The 23,646-nt window shown below is 33.4% G+C and overlaps 4 protein-coding genes across 7 annotated transcripts; 3 read left to right on the top strand and 1 right to left on the bottom strand.

The window, feature by feature from the left end:
- Positions 1-1,640: 1,640 nt before the first annotated feature.
- Positions 1,641-6,012, top strand: LOC138941025 (E3 ubiquitin-protein ligase RNF34). 4 transcript variants are annotated; one of them, XM_070310302.1, is made up of 7 exons: positions 1,641-2,017; positions 2,137-2,222; positions 2,598-2,790; positions 3,245-3,356; positions 3,914-4,250; positions 4,326-4,506; positions 4,650-6,012. In XM_070310302.1, exons 1-7 carry the CDS (start codon positions 2,002-2,004, stop codon positions 4,823-4,825), a joined length of 1,101 nt encoding a protein of 366 aa, XP_070166403.1. In that variant the 5' UTR covers positions 1,641-2,001; the 3' UTR covers positions 4,826-6,012. The 4 variants fall into 4 exon arrangements, with proteins under 4 accessions (XP_070166403.1, XP_070166401.1, XP_070166404.1 ...); XM_070310300.1 differs by having other exon boundaries at positions 1,642-2,017; positions 3,893-4,250; XM_070310303.1 differs by having other exon boundaries at positions 1,643-2,021; positions 3,893-4,250.
- A 910-nt stretch (positions 6,013-6,922) lies between these two features.
- On the top strand, positions 6,923-8,372 carry Vps25 (vacuolar protein sorting 25). Its single transcript, XM_070310340.1, has 4 exons — positions 6,923-7,071; positions 7,309-7,454; positions 7,659-7,877; positions 7,970-8,372. The coding sequence occupies exons 1-4, from the start codon at positions 7,022-7,024 to the stop codon at positions 8,080-8,082; spliced, it is 528 nt and encodes a 175-aa protein (XP_070166441.1). The 5' UTR covers positions 6,923-7,021; the 3' UTR covers positions 8,083-8,372.
- Positions 8,373-8,532: 160 nt separating this feature from the next.
- Positions 8,533-10,838, bottom strand: Cks30a (Cyclin-dependent kinase subunit 30A). The gene is made up of 3 exons (XM_070310341.1): positions 10,595-10,838; positions 9,356-9,483; positions 8,533-9,271 (listed from the first exon to the last, which is right to left on the bottom strand). Exons 1-3 carry the CDS (start codon positions 10,645-10,647, stop codon positions 9,204-9,206), a joined length of 249 nt encoding a protein of 82 aa, XP_070166442.1. The 5' UTR covers positions 10,648-10,838; the 3' UTR covers positions 8,533-9,203.
- Positions 10,839-11,084: 246 nt separating this feature from the next.
- On the top strand, positions 11,085-23,630 carry Cactin (cactin, spliceosome C complex subunit). Its single transcript, XM_070310632.1, has 12 exons — positions 11,085-11,436; positions 11,871-12,733; positions 12,858-13,034; positions 13,136-13,334; positions 13,443-13,938; positions 16,388-16,902; positions 17,153-17,639; positions 18,959-19,075; positions 20,044-20,133; positions 20,200-20,433; positions 20,813-20,984; positions 22,848-23,630. Exons 1-12 carry the CDS (start codon positions 11,189-11,191, stop codon positions 23,006-23,008), a joined length of 3,759 nt encoding a protein of 1,252 aa, XP_070166733.1. The 5' UTR covers positions 11,085-11,188; the 3' UTR covers positions 23,009-23,630.
- Positions 23,631-23,646: the final 16 nt, after the last annotated feature.

The following is a 23,646-nucleotide window of genomic DNA, read 5'->3' on the forward strand; positions in this document are numbered from 1 at the left end:
TATATTAGAAAGAAAATGAAAACTTCAGTCAATCAATCTTTTTTAGAGGAAAAAATTCAAATTTGTAGAATAAATTTATTTATCTTATATTTGCTTAAATCGGCAATTCTTTTAAGCATTGAAGGAATATCATCGAGATTTATATATTCAAAGAAATTAATGTTAATCAAATAAGTTAATTTTTTCAGAAATATATTTAACATACTGTATAAATATGTGGTTATAAGAGAATGAGAGAATTGAATTAATCAAAATCTCTCTAAAGACTTATAAATACAATTATATTCAAGATAATAAGTTAAAGTCTCTTGAAATTATAAAAAAATTTGCATTAAAATTTTATTTTATTAAGTACGTAGCATAGTTTTTCTCATTTTATCACAGACAAATAAGGTATTTTCTTAATATTATTCTAATTAATATTATTTTAATTATTTAAATTCAGAAAGCAACAAATTTCTAGATTTTATACAGATTAATATGCCAGATTCATAATTATTATTATATATATATCATTATATTTAATGTCATGTAACGAAGAACTTTTAAAATTATTTTATTGTTTAATCTAAATACTAAAATTGTGAAGTTAAGTTTTAGCATATAGCACCATATAGGTAACAAAAAAGAATTAATTTATGAAATACTCTGAATAAGTCAATCTCAAAATGTGATAAAATGTTTATACTTCTCCTTTGCTAATTAATGTAAATGATTTTCTGACTTTAAAATTTTTAAATCATAAACTCGTATGTCGCTTATATATATATATAAAATCATTTTTAATTATAAAATATTTATGTATGCGTCTGCATATTTTACGTTGTTTGCATTTAATGATTAAAATAGAAAAAAAAGGTCTATATTTTACGTTTAGTGTTACGTGTATCTTTATAAATTATAACACAATAAAAATATAGAAACACAAATAATGGATATTATTTTTTTATTATATCCATTTTTCCAATAACAGATATAAATTAAATTAACTAGTAAATTAAATTAATAAAGTAAATAAAATAAAATAATGTAAATTAGATGTCAAAAATGATTTAACACATCATGTTGCAATTTTAATGCGTATTTTATATAATTTCAACGCTATATCTCAGAACTTTAAAGAAAATTATAATTCAGAAAATGTCGACGAGATGCGCAGATTTTTATAAATTATATCTATATGCTGTGTTTTCATATTGTATGTTCAAATTATATTTATTAAAATCATATAAAGTTTAGAAAACGTATAAATGTTAAGATGAAACACATTCTATATTATATTTTATTATAAATAATACCAAATGCTTGCACTTGAAAATATAACACTAGAATTCAATATATTATAGTTTGCTCAAAGATATATTTAAATCTTGTATCAATATATATATATATATATATAAAATTGACAAGAGATATATAATCATATAAAACACAGTATAAATTTATTTAAAAAATTAAATTTTAATTAGATACATTTTCACGGTAGGCCAATTGAACAAACAAACAAACAAACAAACAAACAAACAAAAAAATTATATATCGATAGTCCCCCGTATCGTGCACCGATATTCTCGATATGATAATAGGAGATTTATTACACAGATAAGGATATAAGAAAAGATTTTATATTATTAAACGATAAGAGGAGAGAGAGAAAGATGTTATCGCAATTTGCACAAAAGTTCGGAGCTTGGAGAAACGTGACGTATAATCAGTCGATACGTTAATATTATGACATGCGAAATTTCTCAGTTTGATTACAAGATAAGTAGTAGCTGAGCAAGTCGAGCGCGAGAAGAAAGGAAGAGAGACAAGAAGAATACAACGACGACGACAACGACGACGACGACGTGTAGGGATATTCCTCACCGATCGGCGCTTTCGTTTTTCGTCCGCGACTCGCGACATCGTCGTCATCGGCCATACTGGACCGATATAACAGTACACCGTATTTGCGATTGTGGTCGCGATATTGATTTAAAAAAGGTTACGCTCCCTATTATGTCGCCTCTACGACGTGCGTGTGTATAGCATTCATTCTCTCTATCGTAGATTTATGTAGAATGTAACATATACGACCTTTATTCCCGTTGCTTTCTAATCTTACGGCGCGTTCGCGAAATTTCTTATTTTCAGGACGACGAACGGGCGGCTCCGGGGATCCCTCCAGCGAGATGGCTTGCGAGGCTTGCAGCGCAAAGTTCAATTTATTCAAGAGAAAAGTGAGTGAATAGGCTTCTCTTACGGTGTTTTCGCACCGCATACTTGGACCTGAGACGACGATTTGACTAAATTTCCACCAACGCGTCGAAATTACGCATATCATTTTTTGAATGACGAAAGAAGATGCGTCTCTTTCGATACGTATCGCCTATATGTCATCGCAAATATCAATTCATTATTCGCTAAATAACTTAGTAATTAACATCTTGATGTTAAATATCTCCAAGATCTTCCAAGCTTTTCTTAAGGATTTAAAGTAAAATTTTCAGAAACTTTTTGAATTTTTCAATTAGGTCATAATCCTTTACTCGAAAGATGCAAATTATTACATATGACAAGCTTCTCTCTATATTTTTAGTATGATATATTTACAGAAACAATGTGCGGATTGTCTGAGGCACTTCTGTTCAGAATGCGTGATCAAACGACTGGACAAAGTATTTACCTGCGACAGCTGCGGAGTACTGTCGAGGAGACCACTTGTAAGGAATCAGATCAGGCAAATTCGCTCCAAGGATTTGCGTCAGTACCTTGTGGCAAAAAAGGTCTCTGTCAAGGGATGTGTCGGTATGTGCATTAACGTTGCCTATCAAATCATATAGTTCTGTGTAAAATACATCCTCTTAATAAATACTAACTCGTGAAAAAATTTGAGAAATTTTTTATAGCGTAAAATAAACCAAGAGAGAGATTTATAAACGGATTTCTCTCAAATTCAGTATGAATATCTATTCAGTCTGAATATCTATTATTTGAATGTTTTCAATGTTGATTTATCCATATAATAAACATATCTGTTACATATTTATTAAATTTTTTTGTTTCTATGAATACAATATTCAAAGTTTCGTATAAAATTAGTTTGGAATTCAATATATTTTGAATTTATGAGGATGCACAATGAGAATGTTCCATACAATGATTAATGCATGTATAGTATTAAATATTTAGAGTTTCCATTGAAACGAAGATTGAATATGCACTGACGGAGAGTTTCACGGACCATACTTTGATTTTTCAGAGAAAGAAGACTTGGTACATTTACTAATGCTCTTTGCTAACGGAACTGACCCTTGCTCTAGTACTGACTATAGTACAAGCGCCGGGATGCAAAACGCTGTTGAAGAGCCACTGTATGTCACATTTTACATAGCAGCATGTACAAGTACTGACACTTTAACGATTTGAAAGCTAATTTTTTTCTAGAATTTTAACGAGAATTTTTTTTATTTACTTTATTTTAATATCGGATTATGTTTTTATGATTTAAACATTTTATTTTTTTATATGTTAAATTTTGAAACATTTGATACATAAATCAATATTTGTCGATACAATTTTTTCATACAAAGAAGAAAGTTAATTGATATATATGCCACTGATTATTATTGAGTTAAGGTACTATAAAGTATTACAATACAATCTAATAAGTAACTTGTTTTGAAAACTTGAAAAGAAATAATTATACAGAAAGTATCTATATGTTAAGTATATATTAAGCAGATTTATAGCTTCAGTTGTCACAATTACTTTACCATTAATTTTACAAAAAAGATGAAGAGAAGAGTGGCATAAAAATATTTTTATTTCTCTAAAAGTCTTAAATGAATTAAAACACATTTTACGAGATAACATTTTAAAAATAATACAAATATGTTTATGGTTCTAGAGTATATTCCTCTTTAAATAGATCGGAAGACACACCAAATGTCAGTACTGCAAATGACGAACCGCGCGAAGACGCGCAGGCACAAGCACAATCCGCAAGAAGCGAAGACGTCGAAATGGCGGAGGAGCCAAGCGAGAGCAGTCACAGTAGTCCGATCATTAGCGTGCCAGTTAGCGATAGCGAATCGCCCGAAGAGGGACCGACGAAAAGTAATAACGTTGAAATACAGGAAGTGTCGGAAACTGATAACAGTCCAGTCGAGCCTAATATTACATCGGAGCCGCTAATTACCGAGCATGAAGAAGTTTCCGAAGCATCAAACGAGAAAAAATCGGATATGGTTACAGAAATTCCCACGGTATGATAGACAACGTTCGCAAACCAATGTATACATTCATATACATTTGTCTTTATAATTGTTTTCTTTATGCAGTGGTCGGATAAAGTACAATTGTCGGATATAAAAGAGGCATCGGAACTAGAGTATCTAAATGTTAAACAATTAAAAAATCTGTTGAGTACAAATCGTGTAGATTACAAAGGCTGCCTAGAAAGGCAGGAGTTGCTGAACAGAGTATCCAGATTATGGCAGGAGTACAAACAATCTAGACAAGGTAAAATCAATTATATTATATTATTAATGTGTATGTGTGTGTGTGTGTGTGTGTGTGTGTGTAATTTATATATGTATATTTTATCACTTTGTGTTACTTTGAAGAACATTACATTGTCTTTTGTCATAAATGAATTATTACAGATGTAGAAAAACTCAGCGAGGAAGAACTATGTAAAATTTGTTGGGACGCTCCAATCGAATGCGTAATTTTAGAATGCGGCCATATGGCCTGCTGTATAAACTGCGGTAAACAAATGTCCGAGTGTCCGATATGCAAACAGTACGTCGTTCGTGTTGTACGATTCTTTAAAGCCTAATGATATAATGACTAGAGACTAGAGCATAGCCGCGCGCGCATAGTGATTGACCATAAATCTGTTCTTTACAGCTAAACTGGCTGCTCTAATTCAGAGTTTATCTTTCTCTTTTCAATGTGGAGAGAAAAAGATAAACTCTGAATTAGTGCAGTCAGTTCAGCTAAAAAATAGATCTTATATTTTTAAATCTGCGCGAGGTCCGACAACACGCAATTAAAATTTTTATTGTTATTTGTCACATCAAATAAATTGATTTCACAACTATCATCAAACGAAATCGATTTACGACAAGGAATCGAATCATGAAACACCAAGTTAATAAATTTATCGGCACATATTTTAGTTACATATATATGCGCGGCAGTTTGTATTTTTATTAAAATTCAAATTGGTTAACCTTTCACTATCTAAAATATAGTTATTTTTCCTTGGCGGAGTATCGATGTACAGTCGATTTCCTCTATCCTAGTATCATCGGGATCATAGACATAGCATAAATAAATAAACATCAATGTAATAAGAACAAGTAAAAAGAGGGGACATATAGCTGAAAGTTAATGAAAAAAAAATAAGGATAACTAGAACAATTGATTGTTCAATCATATATCAAATTTCAATTCTGCTAGAGATCACTTCTATGATCTTACTGTATAAATATATCTTTTCTTTTTTTTTTTACATAGTCCTTAAATTGTAAATATAAGTCTATTTATATTATGTCTATGTAATCGAAAGAGAGATCGAATATTCCTTTATTCTATAATTTTCTTTTAGTCGCTGCTTTTATCCTAATGCGCGCGTAAAGTAAAAATATTACATGCTCTGTCTTTCACTTTCTCACTCTAGTATGGTTATATGACAAATGTGAGTAATAGGAGAATACAGAGATAACAGAAGAATCTTAAACAAAGAAAAAACCTAGAACAGAGGATCATAGAATAGAAGAAATCGATTATATTTTGAATAAATATATAAATGTGTATATTAATTATATATTAGAATATATATATATATATATATGTCGCGAATGAATTTTCAAAACATTAGAAAAGAAAAGAAAGTTTTTATATTACAGAATTACACATTTTCCGAGATACTTTCAGTATATTGTGATTCCGGAAATTTTGTAAATTCTGTATTGTACAGTGTATCTTTTTTATGAAAATAAACTCTATAGATAAATTCTAGCTCTGCAAATATTAAATTAACACTTAAAAATCTTTATAGGAATTCTTGGAGTAATTAATGGTTATTTTGAAATTTCAGTTAGAATTCTTATACTTGATTATATTCTTCTAATATTTTGCCAATCTTTACAATCTTTAAATTTTCGTACTTTGAACCATGAGAATATATATAAAAATTTTGATATATTGGATATGTTTGGAATCGTAATTTTTGGAATTACGATTAGAGGCAATTTTTTTTATTATATTCTGACAATATATTTTGCACACAATTTAAATTGTAATATCATGTATCAATATAATTTATCATTGATATTTCGCATAAACTGTGAAAATTTAAATTTATTTATTATAAATTTGATTTCACTCTCCCTATGTAAATTGAAGGAAGTGTGATCGGGATATCCTGGATAATATATATGACATAAAACAAATATAAATTAGCAATGCAACAAAGCTGGATAAAAAAGTACTTTATGCTGCTGGTATCGCTCAAACTGATCAATTAGAGTTTTATAAATATAATCGAAATAAAAATATTAACTCTGAACAAAACTAACTCATTATTTTTATCCTGTTGCACAGAAGAAAGAAGGAAGCATTAAGCAACATAAAATTAATACTGTCCTGTTTAATGATTCGTACATTATATTGCAAAAAGAATCCATCCATTCTCTAACTTAAGACTGATGTGCAGAAGATGACGAGCCTGAGAGGGAAAGAAAGAAGAGAGGATCTAATTTAAAAATAATTATATACATTAAAATCTCTTCACAATAGCTAATGTATAAGTGTCTGAAGCGGATTAGAAATATAATGAACAATCTTACTTTTTTATATTGTCCGCGAGCGATTATGTGAAAGATACATTATTTTCGGTAAATTATATATATACATAAAAACATTTTCTCGAAATGCTAAATTATTTTTTTTGCAATAATATCTGCAAGATCCCAGATAGCATATGTATATACGATTGTCGTTGTCCCATGACGATTGATCGTCAACAATGGCAGAAATTGAGTGGCCGTGGCAATACAGTTTTCCTCCGTTCTTTACGTGAGTATCGTTGCGAAAATCATACGATTACGCAATGAAATTAGAACACAACGTCATTAAACCCTAAGCTTGACAAGATGTTCAACGCAAAATATGTGTTCCGATGAAAGTCGCATAGGTTAAGAATGTAAAACGAAAGTATATCACTTTATAATTGTATGTTCTGCAAAATAATATAAATTAGAAAAATATTCGACATTTTTTTTTATCTATCATGATTTCGCTTTATCGTTTCAGACTTCAACCTCATGCGGATACTAGAGCTAAGCAAATAGCGGCCTGGAAGAATTTAGTACTCGAGTACTATCGTATCACAAAGCAGGCCATCGTAGACGTGCGAGAAGTGCACACAAATCCTCTGTTCAATAACGTCAATATAAATAGTATCCTTTTTATTCGTTATATTTCGAAAAACAATTATTCTCCGATACGTAATTTTATTTTATTCAATAGAATTTCTATATTTTGCTAATGTATTTAATAAATTGTTTATTTACTTTCTCTTGTAATAGTTGCTTAATAATAATGTTATTTACAATAGTTTATTCAAATTTGCTATCAAGAGTTCCTTGACAGAATAATAATAGGAAGATTGCCATCTGAAGCTGTGTTAATAATATTGGAAGAATTGGGAAAATCAGGAAACGCATCTCCGTTGGATAAAAACAAACAGAGATGGTTGGTTTATTGGCACACTTTAGAGGAATGGGGTGATATAATATATAATTGGGCACAGGAGAATGGTTTTGTTGGATCTGTATGCACATTATTCGAACTGACGCAAGGGGAAGACACGATTGACCAAGGTACATTATACGATTCAGATTGTCATTTATATTGCTTGTTGTATTAATATTACATAGCGATCGATAACTCTTAAATATATTTCAATTTATAGAATTTCATGGTCTCGACACAGAAGTGTTAATAAGATCATTGAGGACACTGGAGGTTGCTAGAAAAGCAGAACTAATCTTATTTGATGATAATCAAGGTGTTAAATTCTATTAACCCTTGGAAAGAATTACAAAAGTGTTATTGAAAAATCGCGTCTATAGATATATGTGAAATAAATTGAACTCTTGAATATAATTTATAAATATCTGCATTTAAATATATGTTTTTGTCAAATTTATGAATACATAAGGTATGTAAAGGAAATATTGTTAAATATTTTCAAGGTAATATTGTTTATGTGTTCATAAATGTAAACATTTATTTAACATATTAGTAATACATCTTTTTCGTTTTCCTTATAAAAAGTAAACCAAAATCGCTAAGTATACCTGAAGTTCGGGTGTAAGAATCCATGTATTACATGAATAATGATTTTGTTATCTGTGTACATTCTTTTTCGAGTATGAACTAATGTGTCTGATTATACACTTTTTTTTCAAGGTATATAAATCATACAATATATAAAATTAATTAGAACGAGAAAATGCAAAAATAAAGGCGAAAATAAAAACTAGAATTAGAGTCGACATACTAAAAAACTGAAACGAATGAGTTACATAAAACATGTGTTTACACCTTTTCTGTAATTACATTAAAACTTTTGTTAAACTTAATGAAATATTAATCCTAAACTAAAATTTTTAGATTAATCTCCTAAAAGGCACTCTATGATCACAAGAGTAAATTCTTATACATTACGTAGCTTCAAAATTACAATCTTTGAGGAAAACTAGAGTATGTCACACACTGTCAGAGTCAATACATCATAACATAACTTTCATTCTCGAGTTCTAGTGTAAAAAGATGAGAGCTATGACAAAGCGATGTTTAAAAACTAAGATACTTTATAGACATATATACAGCATACTCGCTTGACATTTTTTTACGAATGACTAAGCAAAGTAATTATAAACACGAAGATCATGAACATATTATTCTGTGGAATTTAACTTAATCGCTTTGTGTACAACTGATTTGCGGGGTTTCCTTAAATCAAATCTACAGAAAGTTCATTCGATAACATGTTGTGCATTGTGATGTTAAAGAGAGAAGACAGAAAAAGAGAGAGGGAGAGAAAGTAACATTGCTTTACCATCACAAATATGTCCCAGTATAAATATGAACATAATCTGAATTGTTATTTACAAGCTAATAGTATAATAATTTCTCCACATTCAATTTTCTTCCTCTCTGAGCTCTGGAGGCGTTGTTATTTTTCTTTTGAACAACAGAATGTGTGGTTCTGAAAAATCATTCGCTCGGTTAAAACAAATTTCTTATTAATTGTGTGTCAATGATACATTAGAATAATATATTAAATGCATACCAGGTTCATGAATCATATAATGCACCCATCCTTGACTCTGCTGGACTCCAATGGCTCTCCATTCCTGCTCAGACAGCAGATGAGTTCTCGGCACCAGTTTTACCATTTCTTTCGGCAAAACAACATGCCTGAACAAAATTTATGAGAAAAAGAAAAAATAAAGGGCAAGAAAAAGAAAATAAAAAAATAAAGGGCAAGAAAAAGAAAATAAAAAAATAATAAGTACGTCAGAGAAAAAAATAGAGATAATAAATATACATGATAGATCTAATAAATTTTTTTATACAGATTTATATACACATTTATATATTAACACATTTATATATTCGGGGGAAAAAAAAATGGAACAATTTTCAATATTTCTTTTTTAATTTCAAAGAATGATTCATCAATTTAAATAAAAATAAAATTTATTAATTTACAAAATAAATTCTTATCAATTTGTCCCTCCCATAAAATTGATCATGGCATTGTGTGCAACAGATGACAAAAAATTTCAAATTCAATAAACTTCCACACCCAAATACACAATTCAATTTTATGTCATTTTTACAAATTTGTACAATTAAACAAAAAATTCAATATTTAGCTTCTCTTCCATAATTTTTTAGTTTCAAAAAAATACAATACTTAGCTTTTCTTCCATAACTTTTTAGTTTCAAATATTATGATCGTAATATAATACGTATAATTAATATATATTTTCTTCTAAATTCGAATCAAATTTTTATAATTTAATCAAAGAAAAAAAAAAGAAGATATTTCTCGCATTAAAACGACAAATTGCGAAACTGGTAATACATATATAGTACTATTTCTCTCTCACCCGAAAGCAAACTCTTGCACTATGAAGGTCAAAGAATCTTGGATCCTGTTGGATTCATTTAAATAGAAAAAAAAAAAAAAAAAAACAATAGATCGAAGAATGCTAATTTGGACTGGACGACACGAGCTTTAACGACAACAAAGCAAATTGACAGCGCAAACTTTCTCGATTCGGCCATTTAAACAATGTGCTTCAACACATTCGCTGACGAGGAAGACGAAGAAGATGAAAATGACGAGGAGGAAAAAGATGACGATAGGAAACAAGAGGATGAATCAGGCGCGGAGAGACGTCGTCTCCGGCTCAAAATTACGTAGATACGTCAAATCTCGCGAGGAACCGAGGTCAGCGAGGATTTCGTCTAGGAGATGAAAGGGGGTCTATAAAAGACTTAGTGTGTGTAGCGTACCCACCTGTACTCGTACTGATCGTCGTAGTATTTGCCCGAATAGTAAATGTGCGACATCGTATCCTTCGACTAGAGGAGACGGATTTCGCGAGATCACCGCGCGCGCGAGAGAGAGAGAGAGACAGAGAGACCCGAATTCGCGAGGAGATAGAACTCATATATACATACGGGGCGAAATTTTCGAAAAGACCACTCGCGCTAGCGTGCATACGCTGTCTAATTTGAAAGTTTAACGGATATGCCGGCCGGGCATGCGAGCGACGGAGGCAGCCTCACTGCACGAGTCAAGAGAGATTTTTCGAGGAGCCGTGACGAGACGCGACGTCCTCGATATCGTCGCGCGAGAAAAATATTTTGACCGATTGGCAAGAATATCGTCGTCGTCGTCGGCGACGCGGAACGATTGCCCTTTCGTCGCTACTCGTCGATTAACCCAGGCTCCCGTCTGTCGACTCACGTAGTCGCGGCATCAGCTGCGTTTTGCGTCACGGCTGCAACAAGATGGCGCGCTTTTGAAGCGCATCGTTCGTGGAAGAGAGTGAGGTTAAGCGCGTGAGTGTTTTTGATCGACTGAATAATTTCCTTGCCTCGTCGCACAATGGAGAGATACTCGCGCGACAGTGATCGCAAATCGAGGAGAAAGGAATACGACGACGATCACGGCATTCATCGACGTAAAGATCGAACGTCGCGAAGGGATCTCGATCGCACGGAATTTAGGAGATCGAGATCGGGGAACAAACGTTTGGAAAAGTCCAGCGAGAGGTATAAGAAATCAAGGGACGAGGATTCTCGGTCGCGTCGCGAATCGCACAAGAAGTCTTTCAAACATAAAAGTCGAAGGAGGTAAGTTCCTTCCTCGATTTTGAGTTATTTTCCGAAATTTAAAATTATTTCTCGAAATTTTCTTAGTCTCTCCTTTATAACGGCTGCGATCGAGAAGTTGCTAGAAATGCTTCGAAAGCATTTCATTAACCAATCAGAATAAATAAATCTTTACTCTTTCTGTCCCGATTGATCAATCAAACGCTTCGAAGCATTCCCAGTGTGTTCCCGATCGCAGTCTATAATGTATATTAATGATAATTGTTCTTGCATAAAACAAAAAATATAGCAGAGAAAAATGTCGCTCTGCCCCGCGAAGCGAGATATTAATAATTAAAGTTGACGACTATTTGGGTTACAAAATCTCATATCGATGAAATATAGCGACATGAGTATGCTCTACGGCCACTGAACAATTACCTATATCTGCCTATATTAACATATTTTTCGTTCAGGTCGTCTTCACCGTCATCCTTGTCCTCGTCGTCATCTTCATCGTCCGATTCGAGTAAGCTTAGCAACGGTTCATCCACAGATACATCTTCGAACTCCACAAAATTGTTAGAGAAATTGCAAAAACAACGACAGAAGCAGATTGAAGAACGTAAACGCCAGAAAGAATTGATGAAAGCGACAGAAACACCAGAAGAGAAGCGTTTACGTCGTCTAAAGAAGAAGGAAGCCAAGGAACGTAGACGTAAGGAGAGAATGGGCTGGGACAATGATTATTTACATTACACGAATACGGATAATCCATTTGGAGATGGCAATATTCTTTCCACCTTCGTGTGGTCGAAAAAATTGGGGAAAGAGGGTTTACTTGGTGTCGGTAGAGAAGAATTAGAAATGCATAATAGATATAAACAGGAGGAGAATAAGAGAGAGTTGGAGAAGGTCAAAAAGAGAAGACACGAGAGAGAATTGGAGCGACAACAGAGGGAAGAAGAAATGACCATGTTGCAGAGGGGCAAGGAGGCTGCTCAATTAGAGCAATGGGCTCGGCAAGAAGATCAATTTCACCTTGAGCAGGCTAGATTGAGATCTCGCATTAGAATTCAGGACGGTCGTGCAAAACCCATCGATCTTCTTGCAAAGTATATCAGCGCGGAGGAGGAGGTTGATGCGGTAGAAATGCACGAGCCATACACATACTTACGAGGTTTGCAAGTGAAAGATCTGGAGGATCTCATAGAGGATATAAAGGTTTACAAGGAACTGGAAAGGGGCAAAAATTTAGATTATTGGAACGATATAACAGTGATTGTGGAGGATGAATTGCATAAGCTCAGAAAACTGGAACGAACGGAATATGAAGTTGGTAAGAGAGTAATTTTTTTTTCTTTCTTCTTTTCCTGCTTGTTCTTATTGTTCATTCGTGTGCTATATTATTATATATATATATATATATATATATATATATTATTATATATTTCTGTTTTCAGCTGTTGGTAGAAGAGAAGGAATTCATGAATCTGTCGCCAAAGACGTTACGACTATCTTTAAGGGCAAAACTGCGACACAGTTGGAAGCTTTACAGTTGCAAATTCAGGCAAAAATTACAGGAAAGCCAGAAGGTGTAGATATCGGATACTGGGAAAGTTTATTGTCGCAACTGAAAGGTAATAGAGATATAATAAATAATTTAGAAACGTATTAAAAAACTGCAAATAATGCATGTTATTCAATCATTGTCGAGTATTAAACTTATTAAATTATATAGCTCATATGGCAAGGGCCCGACTTAGAGATCGACATCAAGAGAACCTGCGAAAGAAGCTGGAGGTTTTAATCGCCGAACAAGGTGTGGCTAGAGCGGAGAACGAGGCTGAGAACTCGCAAGCGCAGGAAAGTGAGTCTTTGATTAAGCAGGATGAACCTTCCACGAGTACAGCAGTCGAGAAGAACGAAAATAGTCAAGAGTAAGTGTTCTTTCCCTCTTAATTTCAGTGACTTTTTTTTAATTTATTAAAATTTGATTTTGTTTTTCTCGATTATAAGGAGATAAATTATTATGTCATGTATTACAGTGATAATCAGGAAACTAATGCCGCCGACGATCTATTATTCGAATCCTTCCGCGAGTATGAAGCGGGCGGCTACTCGCCGATTTATATACCTTATTCGCAACTGGAACCGGGTACGCTCGTTACACAGGAGGACGAGGACAGTCAGCGTCTGGAATACGCGAGACAGCAGGTGCTCAGCACTGGCAGAAAAATTCAGAATGTACTAACGAGCGAAGAGCAAGCAATGCATCGGGAGGCGCGCAAAGGTATGGGCTTAGACGAAACGGAATTTAGTGTCGAATCGTCACTGGAAGCGCAGATTTATCTCTGGTCCGACAAGTACCGACCACGTAAGCCGCGTTACTTCAATCGCGTACATACCGGCTTCGAGTGGAACAAGTACAATCAAACGCATTACGACATGGACAATCCACCGCCCAAGATTGTACAAGGCTACAAGTTCAACATTTTTTATCCGGATCTCATCGACAAAAATACTACCCCGGAATACTTTCTGGTAAGATATATATACTCTCTGTCTTGCGGAAGGAAAATTATTTAAATATTTTTATTTAATCAATATCACCGGATATTTCGATAGTTAATCTTTGATGTTTAATTTTCAGACACCTTGCGCCGACAATAAGGACTTTGCTATTCTGCGATTTCACGCGGGCCCGCCTTATGAGGACATCGCATTCAAAATCGTCAACCGGGAATGGGAATATTCATATAAGCGCGGATTCAGATGTCAGTTTCATAACAACATCTTTCAGCTGTGGTTTCATTTCAAGAGATATAGATATCGCCGTTAATGTAAAATATACATATCATTATATATATATATATATTTAATATCTATAATTTTATGTGGATGAAAACTTGTATGTATTGTATAATTTCATGTAGATGAAAACTTGTATATATTGTATCATTTTTATTATAGTATAACGCTATACGATTAGATTTTTTAATATTATATTTATATAAAAAAAATGAATACAGAAAAGATATATATATATATATATAGAGAGAGATATAAAGAGAATGTTTTTTTTTTTTTGCTTTATGGAACCGGCTATACGTTGCCGTTTTATAGCAAAGCACGTGGTTCCCTTCGTGATTTCCATATACTTTTATCGCTCGCTCGCGAATGACTTCCTGTGCGATGACGAGAACACACTCCTGAGCGCGATGTATAGTCGTTTTAAACGGTGGTCGTTGGATCGATTTTCCCTCTGCCACCTGTCACACAGTCGACCGCACACTCATACGTATAGGAAGGTAAAAGCCGTGCGAAGCTAATGGCAAGGTAAAGCCTCGTCTCGCAGTGTGCCGCGTAATTCGACGGCGAGGAGCTGCGCGTCAACGGGGGAATTTGTGACTTCCGCTTTATATTCACGCACAATTAAAATACACGATCGGAACTTTGTGCGTGGATAATAACGCGGACATTGTTCACGTATCCGTGTTACGTGTGTGCGATTTGTAAAACAAAAAAAAAAGAGTCACGTTCTTGCATTTATAGTGGTGTAAAGTAATTAATTACTTCAGCGTTAAATTAATTACAATTATCAAGTGGATTATTGTGTCATTCCGATAATCAGTATAACAGATTATAATACGGGAACGCGTACTTATCGCCCGTATTCATCGGGTGGAAAAATACTATTATATCTGTGACGTCAAGCCCGTCATGTAACTCGGATTCGAAGAGAAACGACACCCGTTTGCGTGGAGAAGCGAAAGATCGTTCGAGCAGAATTTAGCGGGCATCGGGAAATGTTTCCTTTCCAACGCGAAAGCTTTCCGAAACACACATCATTGATGAGATAAATTTTGTAATAAAATTTGATTTCTGAACGATGAAATTGAAGGGGATTGATTAATAAATTTAATTCTTTAATCGGTTTCACTTGTGTCATAAATCAATGTAAAGGTATTGGTGCAATTCGATGGAGAAGAAAATTGATCGTGACGAGAAATGTGATAATGCTCGTTTTGCGACACGAACAGTGCGCGAATAATTCTGATACCAGCGATTTCTAAGATCACGAAATCGATAAAATGAAGTGGAAGAAAGGACCGTGCGAGTTTCTATCGGAGAAAACGTTTTTCATAATAAAAGATGATTTGAAGTTTTTGAAAGGTAATGTGCTTTTATCGTGTGTACTTTATCGCAAATTTATCAATATTCATATTAATAAGCTGATAAATTATTCAAAAAATTAATTTTTTTGCGATTATCATAGTTATTAGCGAAACTACTCGATTGACATTATCTAATAGATATTGTAAATATTTCTTATACAGAATGTTGAAAATAGGGTTCAGAATTTATAGAATATAAACTTTTTTGGTTGATTGATAACAGATTGATGACAAAAAATATCATTTTTATGCAACATTTTATAAATAAATTCTTGAAAATATAGAAATATTTTTTCTGTTGATCTATCTCTGAAATAGATGAATTCTGATTTTTTTATATCGATTCACAAAAATAAATGTCAATCCATTAAAAAAGTCAATATTTATTTTCGAAACAAAATTTTATCATAATCGAAATGATCTTGTTAAAAAAAATAATTTTATTTTGAAATAAATATTATTTATTAATTATTATTATTATTATTATTATTATTATTATTTCTACTATATTCTTTGATATTTTCAAGTTTAGTATTTTCCGATCTATCTAATTTCCATACATTAAATTATTAATTATTTAATAATTCCAGTATTAATCTAATATGTTTAAAAGAAAGAAAAACAATTATATAAAATTTTTACAATAATTATGATTTCTCTAATGGATATTAATTGAATATACATTGGCGTGTAACGACATCGGTACATCTTATCAACGATAGATCGTTTAAATAGGTGCGACCAAGAGAACGGACGGCGGGAGGATAACGCCGAGAAATGCGGCGAACACCGGCACCTGGCCGCCCAAGATGAAGCGCGCGAAGGCGGAAGAGTCGGAGAGACCGAAAACGGCGAATCTCTCGCGACCGAGCGTGCTGGACCCCGCGCTCGTGGACAAGCTCGACATGTCGCTGCTCAGTAAAGAGCTGCTGTGCGACTCGATGACGCGGTTCCATCAACCGGCTGCGAATATCGACAAGTCGATCAGCGGGGACACGACGGCGTCATCGTCATCGTCGTTATCATCATCATCGTTGTTACTGGTGCCATCGTCGCCATCGGCGACACAACGACGACGACGACGACGCCGCCGAAGCGCCGCCGCGACGACGACCACCACTTGGTCGTCCCGTTCCGAAGACGCTCCTCCAGTGACGCGCCATCAGCGACGGAGTTTCGAGCAGATTCGCGAACCGCGGATCGTGACGGATCGTCAGATGGAGAAGATCGACCGATTGCGATCGCCTAACGGAAGTCAAAAGATCACGTCACCCATAGGCATCGCGACACGGAACCCCGATGTCAGGAAACTCGACGATAACAATAATAGGTCGGTGATGTGATTTATTAATAGAGCCGTATATTTTCGCGAAAATAATATTTTATAAAGTTATTAAAAGATATTGAATGTTCACATTGAATAGTTGAAACTTGAAAAAAAAAAATCGTGAATTATATCCTCGAAAAATAATTATGGTATCAATTGGAGAGATCTCTCAATTAGATATTGCATTTGCATCTGATAAATTAAAAATCATAATACTTGCGTATTTATATACTTTGTATTCACGTACGATTAGAAAAGGCTCTCTCAAAGTCCTATCTACGGTGAAGAAGAAGAATTCGCGAGCTGGTCTGCCAAGCGATTTGGAAATCTTCACTGCCGCCGCGTCGTCGGCAAAGAGCGCTCCGGAACCCTGCAAGACCTGCGGACGTCCGGATCAGCCGGAGAGATTTCACAGTCATCCGAAGGGTAGTCAGACCAAGATCAAAGACATCCCAACATCGACGTCAACGATGAAGCCGAAGTGTGCAGTGCCATCGGTGCCTAAGTCTATCCAGAAGCCGGTGGCATTGAACTTTCGCAGCGATCGGAACAGAAACAAGCCGGACGAGATCGAGACGAAACCGGTTGCTTTTCAGAATCGTCCTTCCCAGGACTCGAGCCAGCAGGTCAGGTCGTCGTCCGCATCGATGAAACGGGGTCCCAAGACGGTCACGTGCTACATCTGCGGCCGGGAATTCGGCACTGCCAGTTTTCCCATACACGAGCCCAAGTGCATGGAGGTAAATGATTTCAATTGTCACACCTTAACATCCTAAACATAATAATTTATAATTATTAATAATAATTAATAATAAATTAATAATAATAAATATTAATATAATGCTTAATAATAATTAATAATAAATATTAAGATTAATTAATAATTAATGCCTATTATTAATAATTATTAATTATCATTAATAACTATTACAATAATAATTATTCAATAATTTATGATTATTATTAACAATAATTAATAATTATTGCATGAATTTATAATACATTAATGCGTGATAAAATTTTGCGTAAATTCAGTTTAATTGAGAAGATAAGAAACTTCATAAAGCTTAACACATCACGCGAATCATATAATTAAGCATCTACTTTTATAAATCAGAAATCTCAGTTTGATCTTTTCCATAATTGACAAATTATATAACTTAATTAAACCTCTTGAAATAGAATTAAAGCAATTAATCGCCGCGAGGAATAACCGTAGATTATCTAACAATGAATAAATTCCTCTTCACGTGTGACATTGCGATCTCATCGCGGAAGCGACGCAGAAAGTTTGTAATATAATAGCGTCTCGATAATGCGCGCGTGTAATAAGTCAAGGCCCTTTCGCAAAATCGATGGCGCGACGCGTTATACGGCATTAAGCAGATGCAGATTCGTGCACAGGTAACTGATGTCCTATAGTACAGGTAACTGTAACGCACTATAAGCGATCGCCAATTTGCGCATTCTCTTATACGGGGTGTCTTCGATCGACCGACTGACGCAGCAATGTTATCCTCTCCTAATCGCGATTCTCGATCAACAAAATTCACATTTACACAGTCACCTCTAACTCGATAGATATATATATTTTGAAATGACAGACATTAAGGAATACGTCGTATGTCAACCGCAATAGCAATGCCAATGTGCTGCAATGTAAAATCGATACAACAGCTGCATGTCGTGCATAAATCGTGCAAAAATTTGTTTGAGCATTTTTATTAAAAGAAAGAATTTCTCCTTTTCTTCAAGAATTTTTTAATAATAATAAAATTAATTAATTTATTTATTTTTGTATTGAGAACAATAATAATAATTATTATTATTGAATAATTATTATTTTTCTTTTTATATTATTGTATTCATATATGTATGTTACACATACGCTGTATACTATATATATTTATTGGATTGATGCAAAAGTTCGTCCCGTTCTTTTACTATTAAAAACAAAAAACGGGACGAACTTTTGCATCAACCCAATACTTGCTCAATAACTATTTGTTATTAGACAACTTTTTCTTTTTACTTTTTAATGCGAATATTTTGATTATAGAAATGGGAACGCGAGAATAATTCGCTGCCTCCGTCTCAAAGACGACCCAGGCCGCAAAGACCCGAGGTCGGTGTCGAACACAGTGATTGGAATGCATCCGCATGGGAACAGAGTCAGGTAGTTAACTCCTTTTAATTAACACAGCAGTGTTAATACGAGATTACGAGGCGATTATATTTACGCGAGAAACGTACTGCGCCGTTTTCGCTTGAGCGGACGTCGGTGTCCGCGCTTCATTAATCTTGTTGGACGGCGACGCAATCTTCATTGCCCGATGATGTAAGAAACAATTTATAGGATGAGCACTCGGAAATTCAGAAGCGCTCAGAAACACCTCTCATCGCAAGTTAAAATCGACCTGAAAAAATTCGCTTTTATGAAATTAAACAATCAAAATTAGAAATCAATATTAAAGTTTTGAAATATATTCAACTCGCTTTGTGTCTAGAATTGAGTTATAAATCATAATGAAAATATGTATCGTGCCGTTTGTAATTCGAATGCGTAATCCTAACGTAGAATATTAAAGATTGCTTCTTAACATCTCATACGCATCTAACTCGCATACCAAATGAGAACTGGGCTTCGACGATTAACAAACATTTGCGTAAGAAATCAGAATTCTGCATGCGACGAATGATAGATTGATTGATAGATAGATTGGCAAATCTTAATATTTTCAAATCCAGCCAAGAGTAATTACAAGCAAACAAAAGAAATTTGTCTTTTTTTTTTTTTAAATAAATGATTGTTCTCTGGTTATTTCGTAATTTGATCACCAGCATTTTTATTAATATGTGAAATAATTTATTTCTTTATATAAAATATAATATATATTTAAATACTTGATTTTCGCGATTTTTGAAAATAATCAACGATATGGGAACATTTGGATTCTTTTATTACCGCGCGAGTATAAAAATTATTATATATATATATATAAATGCAATAAAATGCAATATATGATTGCGTATTTTATTTGAGAGTATTTTTTTCTATAAAATTTTTTTAAACATATTGGCGAAAACTTGGCGCCTCTTCTTTAAAAAAAAATCAAAGACACGAAAATCTGGATTTTCTTTCAGGAGCAATTAGTTCCATGCGCAAAGTGCGGAAGGACATTTTTGCCGGAACGACTGCCGATTCATGAGAGAAGTTGCAAGGCTACTCCGAAGGTACTAAGCTTTTACTCAATCATTTTCATATTTTATTTCTTTCTCATCGACACCGTCTTTTTCTAGAACAACGAACGACTGACCACACCAGCGACAGGGCGCAATGTTGTACCACCGACTGTTCCCTGTCGGATTTGTGGACGAAATTTCGGCACCAGAAGCATCAAGATCCATGAGCCTCAATGCAGTAGACGATGGCAGCAGATGCAAAACGATTTGGCGAGAGAGCAGAAAGATCAGCTGATCCTTCAGAGACAAAAATCGGCCAAAAACCAGCAAGGTTCACCATCGATATATCCGGTGAGTCCTTACAGAAAAAAGCGCACACGCGTGCGCACTTAAATTTCTATAATCGATCTTGTGTCATATCTTATAATTTGTGTGAACAAATCTTGTTCTTGTTGTTAGTAATTAGCCTGTTTTCAATAATTCTAATATTTAAAGCAACTTATTTCTGTGTAGCACTCTGTATAAGCGATTTTGTTTTGTCATTTGTGAAATAAAATATTTTTACCTTACGCAAAGTGTATGCGGTTGTATTGTGTGCAAGATAAAACAGAACTTGCTATTATGATTTTAATAAAAAATAACGTGCAAGTAGCGTTCTTCGGATGAAACGTTTAGTAAAAGAGGAGAAGAGAAGAAGAGAGAGAAAGACGCGTATACCGCTTGGTTTTAGGATTTATCGCAAAAAAGGACCATCACGTGTTACATTTGTGGTAGAGATTTCGGATCCTCCAGTATTGCCATTCACGAGCCGCAGTGCTTGAAGAAATGGCACGCCGAGAATGACAAACTGTCACCCGCCCGAAGAAGAAAGGAGCCGCAAAAACCCGACGTCATATACATACGTAAGTCAATGTTCTCGATCATACTCTCATGCATATATGCAAATATAACATGGAAATAATGCGTCACAAAAATAATCATCGAAAAAACGTGCAGTTAAAGTACATACACTTAAAAGAAGAGTTCGATATTTCAACAAGAGATACGCATGATTTAACCATAAAAATATATTTTTATATCGTACTATATATTATTATTAGTATTATCGCATATTATCGTATTGAAAGAAATGAAACACATTCTCGCAGCACTTTCTATTTAAACATGAGAAATTAAGCTTTTAGAAAATAACGGAAAAAATATATTAATCGCTTGATAAAAGTTACGATTAAATATTTAATGTATAGAGAAAGGGGCATATGTTTTTTAAACATACATATTATATAAATTTTATTCTTTATACAATATCAAGGCGAATAAACGCCTTAAAAAGTGATAATAAATAATATTTGAAATTGATTTTTTCGAAGTTCATAAGCATTTCTTCGATATACACATTTGCCCTTTCGCATATATTTCTGTCCCTTACCTTGAAATTTATTCTGTCCACTGTCAGGGTCAAGAGTAGTACATAACGCTCAAGTACTTATATAGTGAATCAATCGGTTACCGAAGCAATTACGCGTGCATGTATGCAACGTTGGGAATGTTACTCTTTAAAAGTAATGCGTTACCGTTATTTTTTGTAAAAAATAACTCGTTACCGTTACTTGGAAAGTAACGATTCGTTACTTTTTCGTTATGTTTTTGTTTTTTGTAATGCTAAAATAAGCTATTAGATTAGAAAATTATTTAATAATTAATATTAAATGTAATAATCTAAGTTACAATTAAAAACTCTAAATTAGTCTCTATATAGCGCAAGCGTTTTTTATATTAAACTTATTTAATGATTCTAATTTTTTTATGTTAATATCTTTACTTTTTAATACACTTATCTTTATGGGAATTTAAATTGTAATTTACAAATTCCAATTTCGTTGAAAATTTTTATCAAACATTGTTTTTAAATATTGATAATATTATTAAGAGTGAATTCCAATATTCACTGCCAGTATTGTAAAATCTATAATTTACATTACTATAGATTTTCAGTACTGGCAGTGACTATCAGAATGCAGCTTATGATAGAAGACTACAAAATATTTTTCAAAAAATACATCTCTATTGAATAGATATAAGATAACAAAGAACCAAAAAGTAACGATAAAAGTAACGGCTAATTCGTTACCGTTACTGTAAAAATGTAACGACGTTACCGTTACCGTTACAAACAGAAAAAAGTAACGATCGTTACGGAAAAAAAGTAACTGTAACGATAACGACGTTACAAGTAACGCGTTACTTCCCAACCTTGCATGTATGATATATGAATCCATAATGTCCGTTTATGCACCGCCGTGGAATGGAAGCGGGTACAGTCATTATTATACACGCTTCGCAGATTATTCTCGATTAAAAGTGCCACCTACGATGAATAATAATTCATGACAAAAAAACGTGGCGAAAAGAACTTTTCGTTTTTCTTGTGCCTCTTAATTTCCATATACTAATATAATTTCCATATACAATAAATAGACAAAAATGTAATTTCGAAATTAGAATTTTAAAATTCAAGAGTCGCGATGAAAATATAGGATTCGCAGTGGCTTTTAAAAGTTTAAATTTTCTATAAAATTTGCCTCGACGTTAATATTTGTTACGAGATTGAGGCGATTCGATTTGTAGCAATAAAACAGATTAATCACTATTGCTTACCGACTTATATTCGATATAATTCTTCAAATCCATTCTTCCTTTCCAAGATTTTTCCTGCATTTTTCAAGATACGATACAATTAGCAATGACAACTTCACTGTTCGCAGAAGATTCCAGCACAGGAAATATGGTGGTTGATCAGGCAGCGATGGCAGAGGCCAATTGGATGATGCATCTGAGCCAGTTGGTGCCGTGTAAACGTTGTGGAAGAACCTTCAATCCGGATCGCGTGAACGTTCACGAGAATAGCTGTAAAGGAAATCGTTGAGACTCCATTGCACTGCTCGTTGCTCTTTTTTGTTTAATTTTAGAAGTTCGATTTTGGGTGGACGTAGAACTATAAACAAGCGGTAGAATATATATAACAAATCGCTAATATCTTTTTTTTAAAGGTGATTTTCATCTGTATTTTTATATGGAGACTAAATATTATAATATATTAGCTCGCCACTTTTGTAACATAGTAGAGTGTTCATATGGATTCGTATATAGTTCTATTTATTAACTTACTTTGATATAGGTTTGCATTTACGTAATTCGAGTTAACGATTCTTCTTGTTTTCTCGTTTAAAAATAATATAAATCTCTAAATAGGAGATTCACATATATGTATATATTATATATATATATATATATATATATATATATATGCAATACTTGACGTGTATTTTGCGTGAACACAAATGTTATTAGATACTGTCAATAAGTAGTGTTGAAATTTAGACATGTATAAAATGCACGTTATATTTCTTAGACAAAAGTTAATTTTATCTACAAGAATACATAATGTATATACAAGAAAATTATCATTATTCCAGTTCGCGAATTCTTCTGTTAATTGATATTATCTTAGCGAAAATAATTGATCGTGCGATTAAATTAATTACAAAAACACAGAGTGACTTT

Source organism: Polyergus mexicanus, unplaced genomic scaffold, assembly GCF_030449975.1.
Source record: "Polyergus mexicanus isolate NDT 795.1 unplaced genomic scaffold, iyPolMexi1.0 SCAF_18, whole genome shotgun sequence".
In the NCBI taxonomy this organism is placed as follows: domain Eukaryota; kingdom Metazoa; phylum Arthropoda; class Insecta; order Hymenoptera; family Formicidae; genus Polyergus; species Polyergus mexicanus.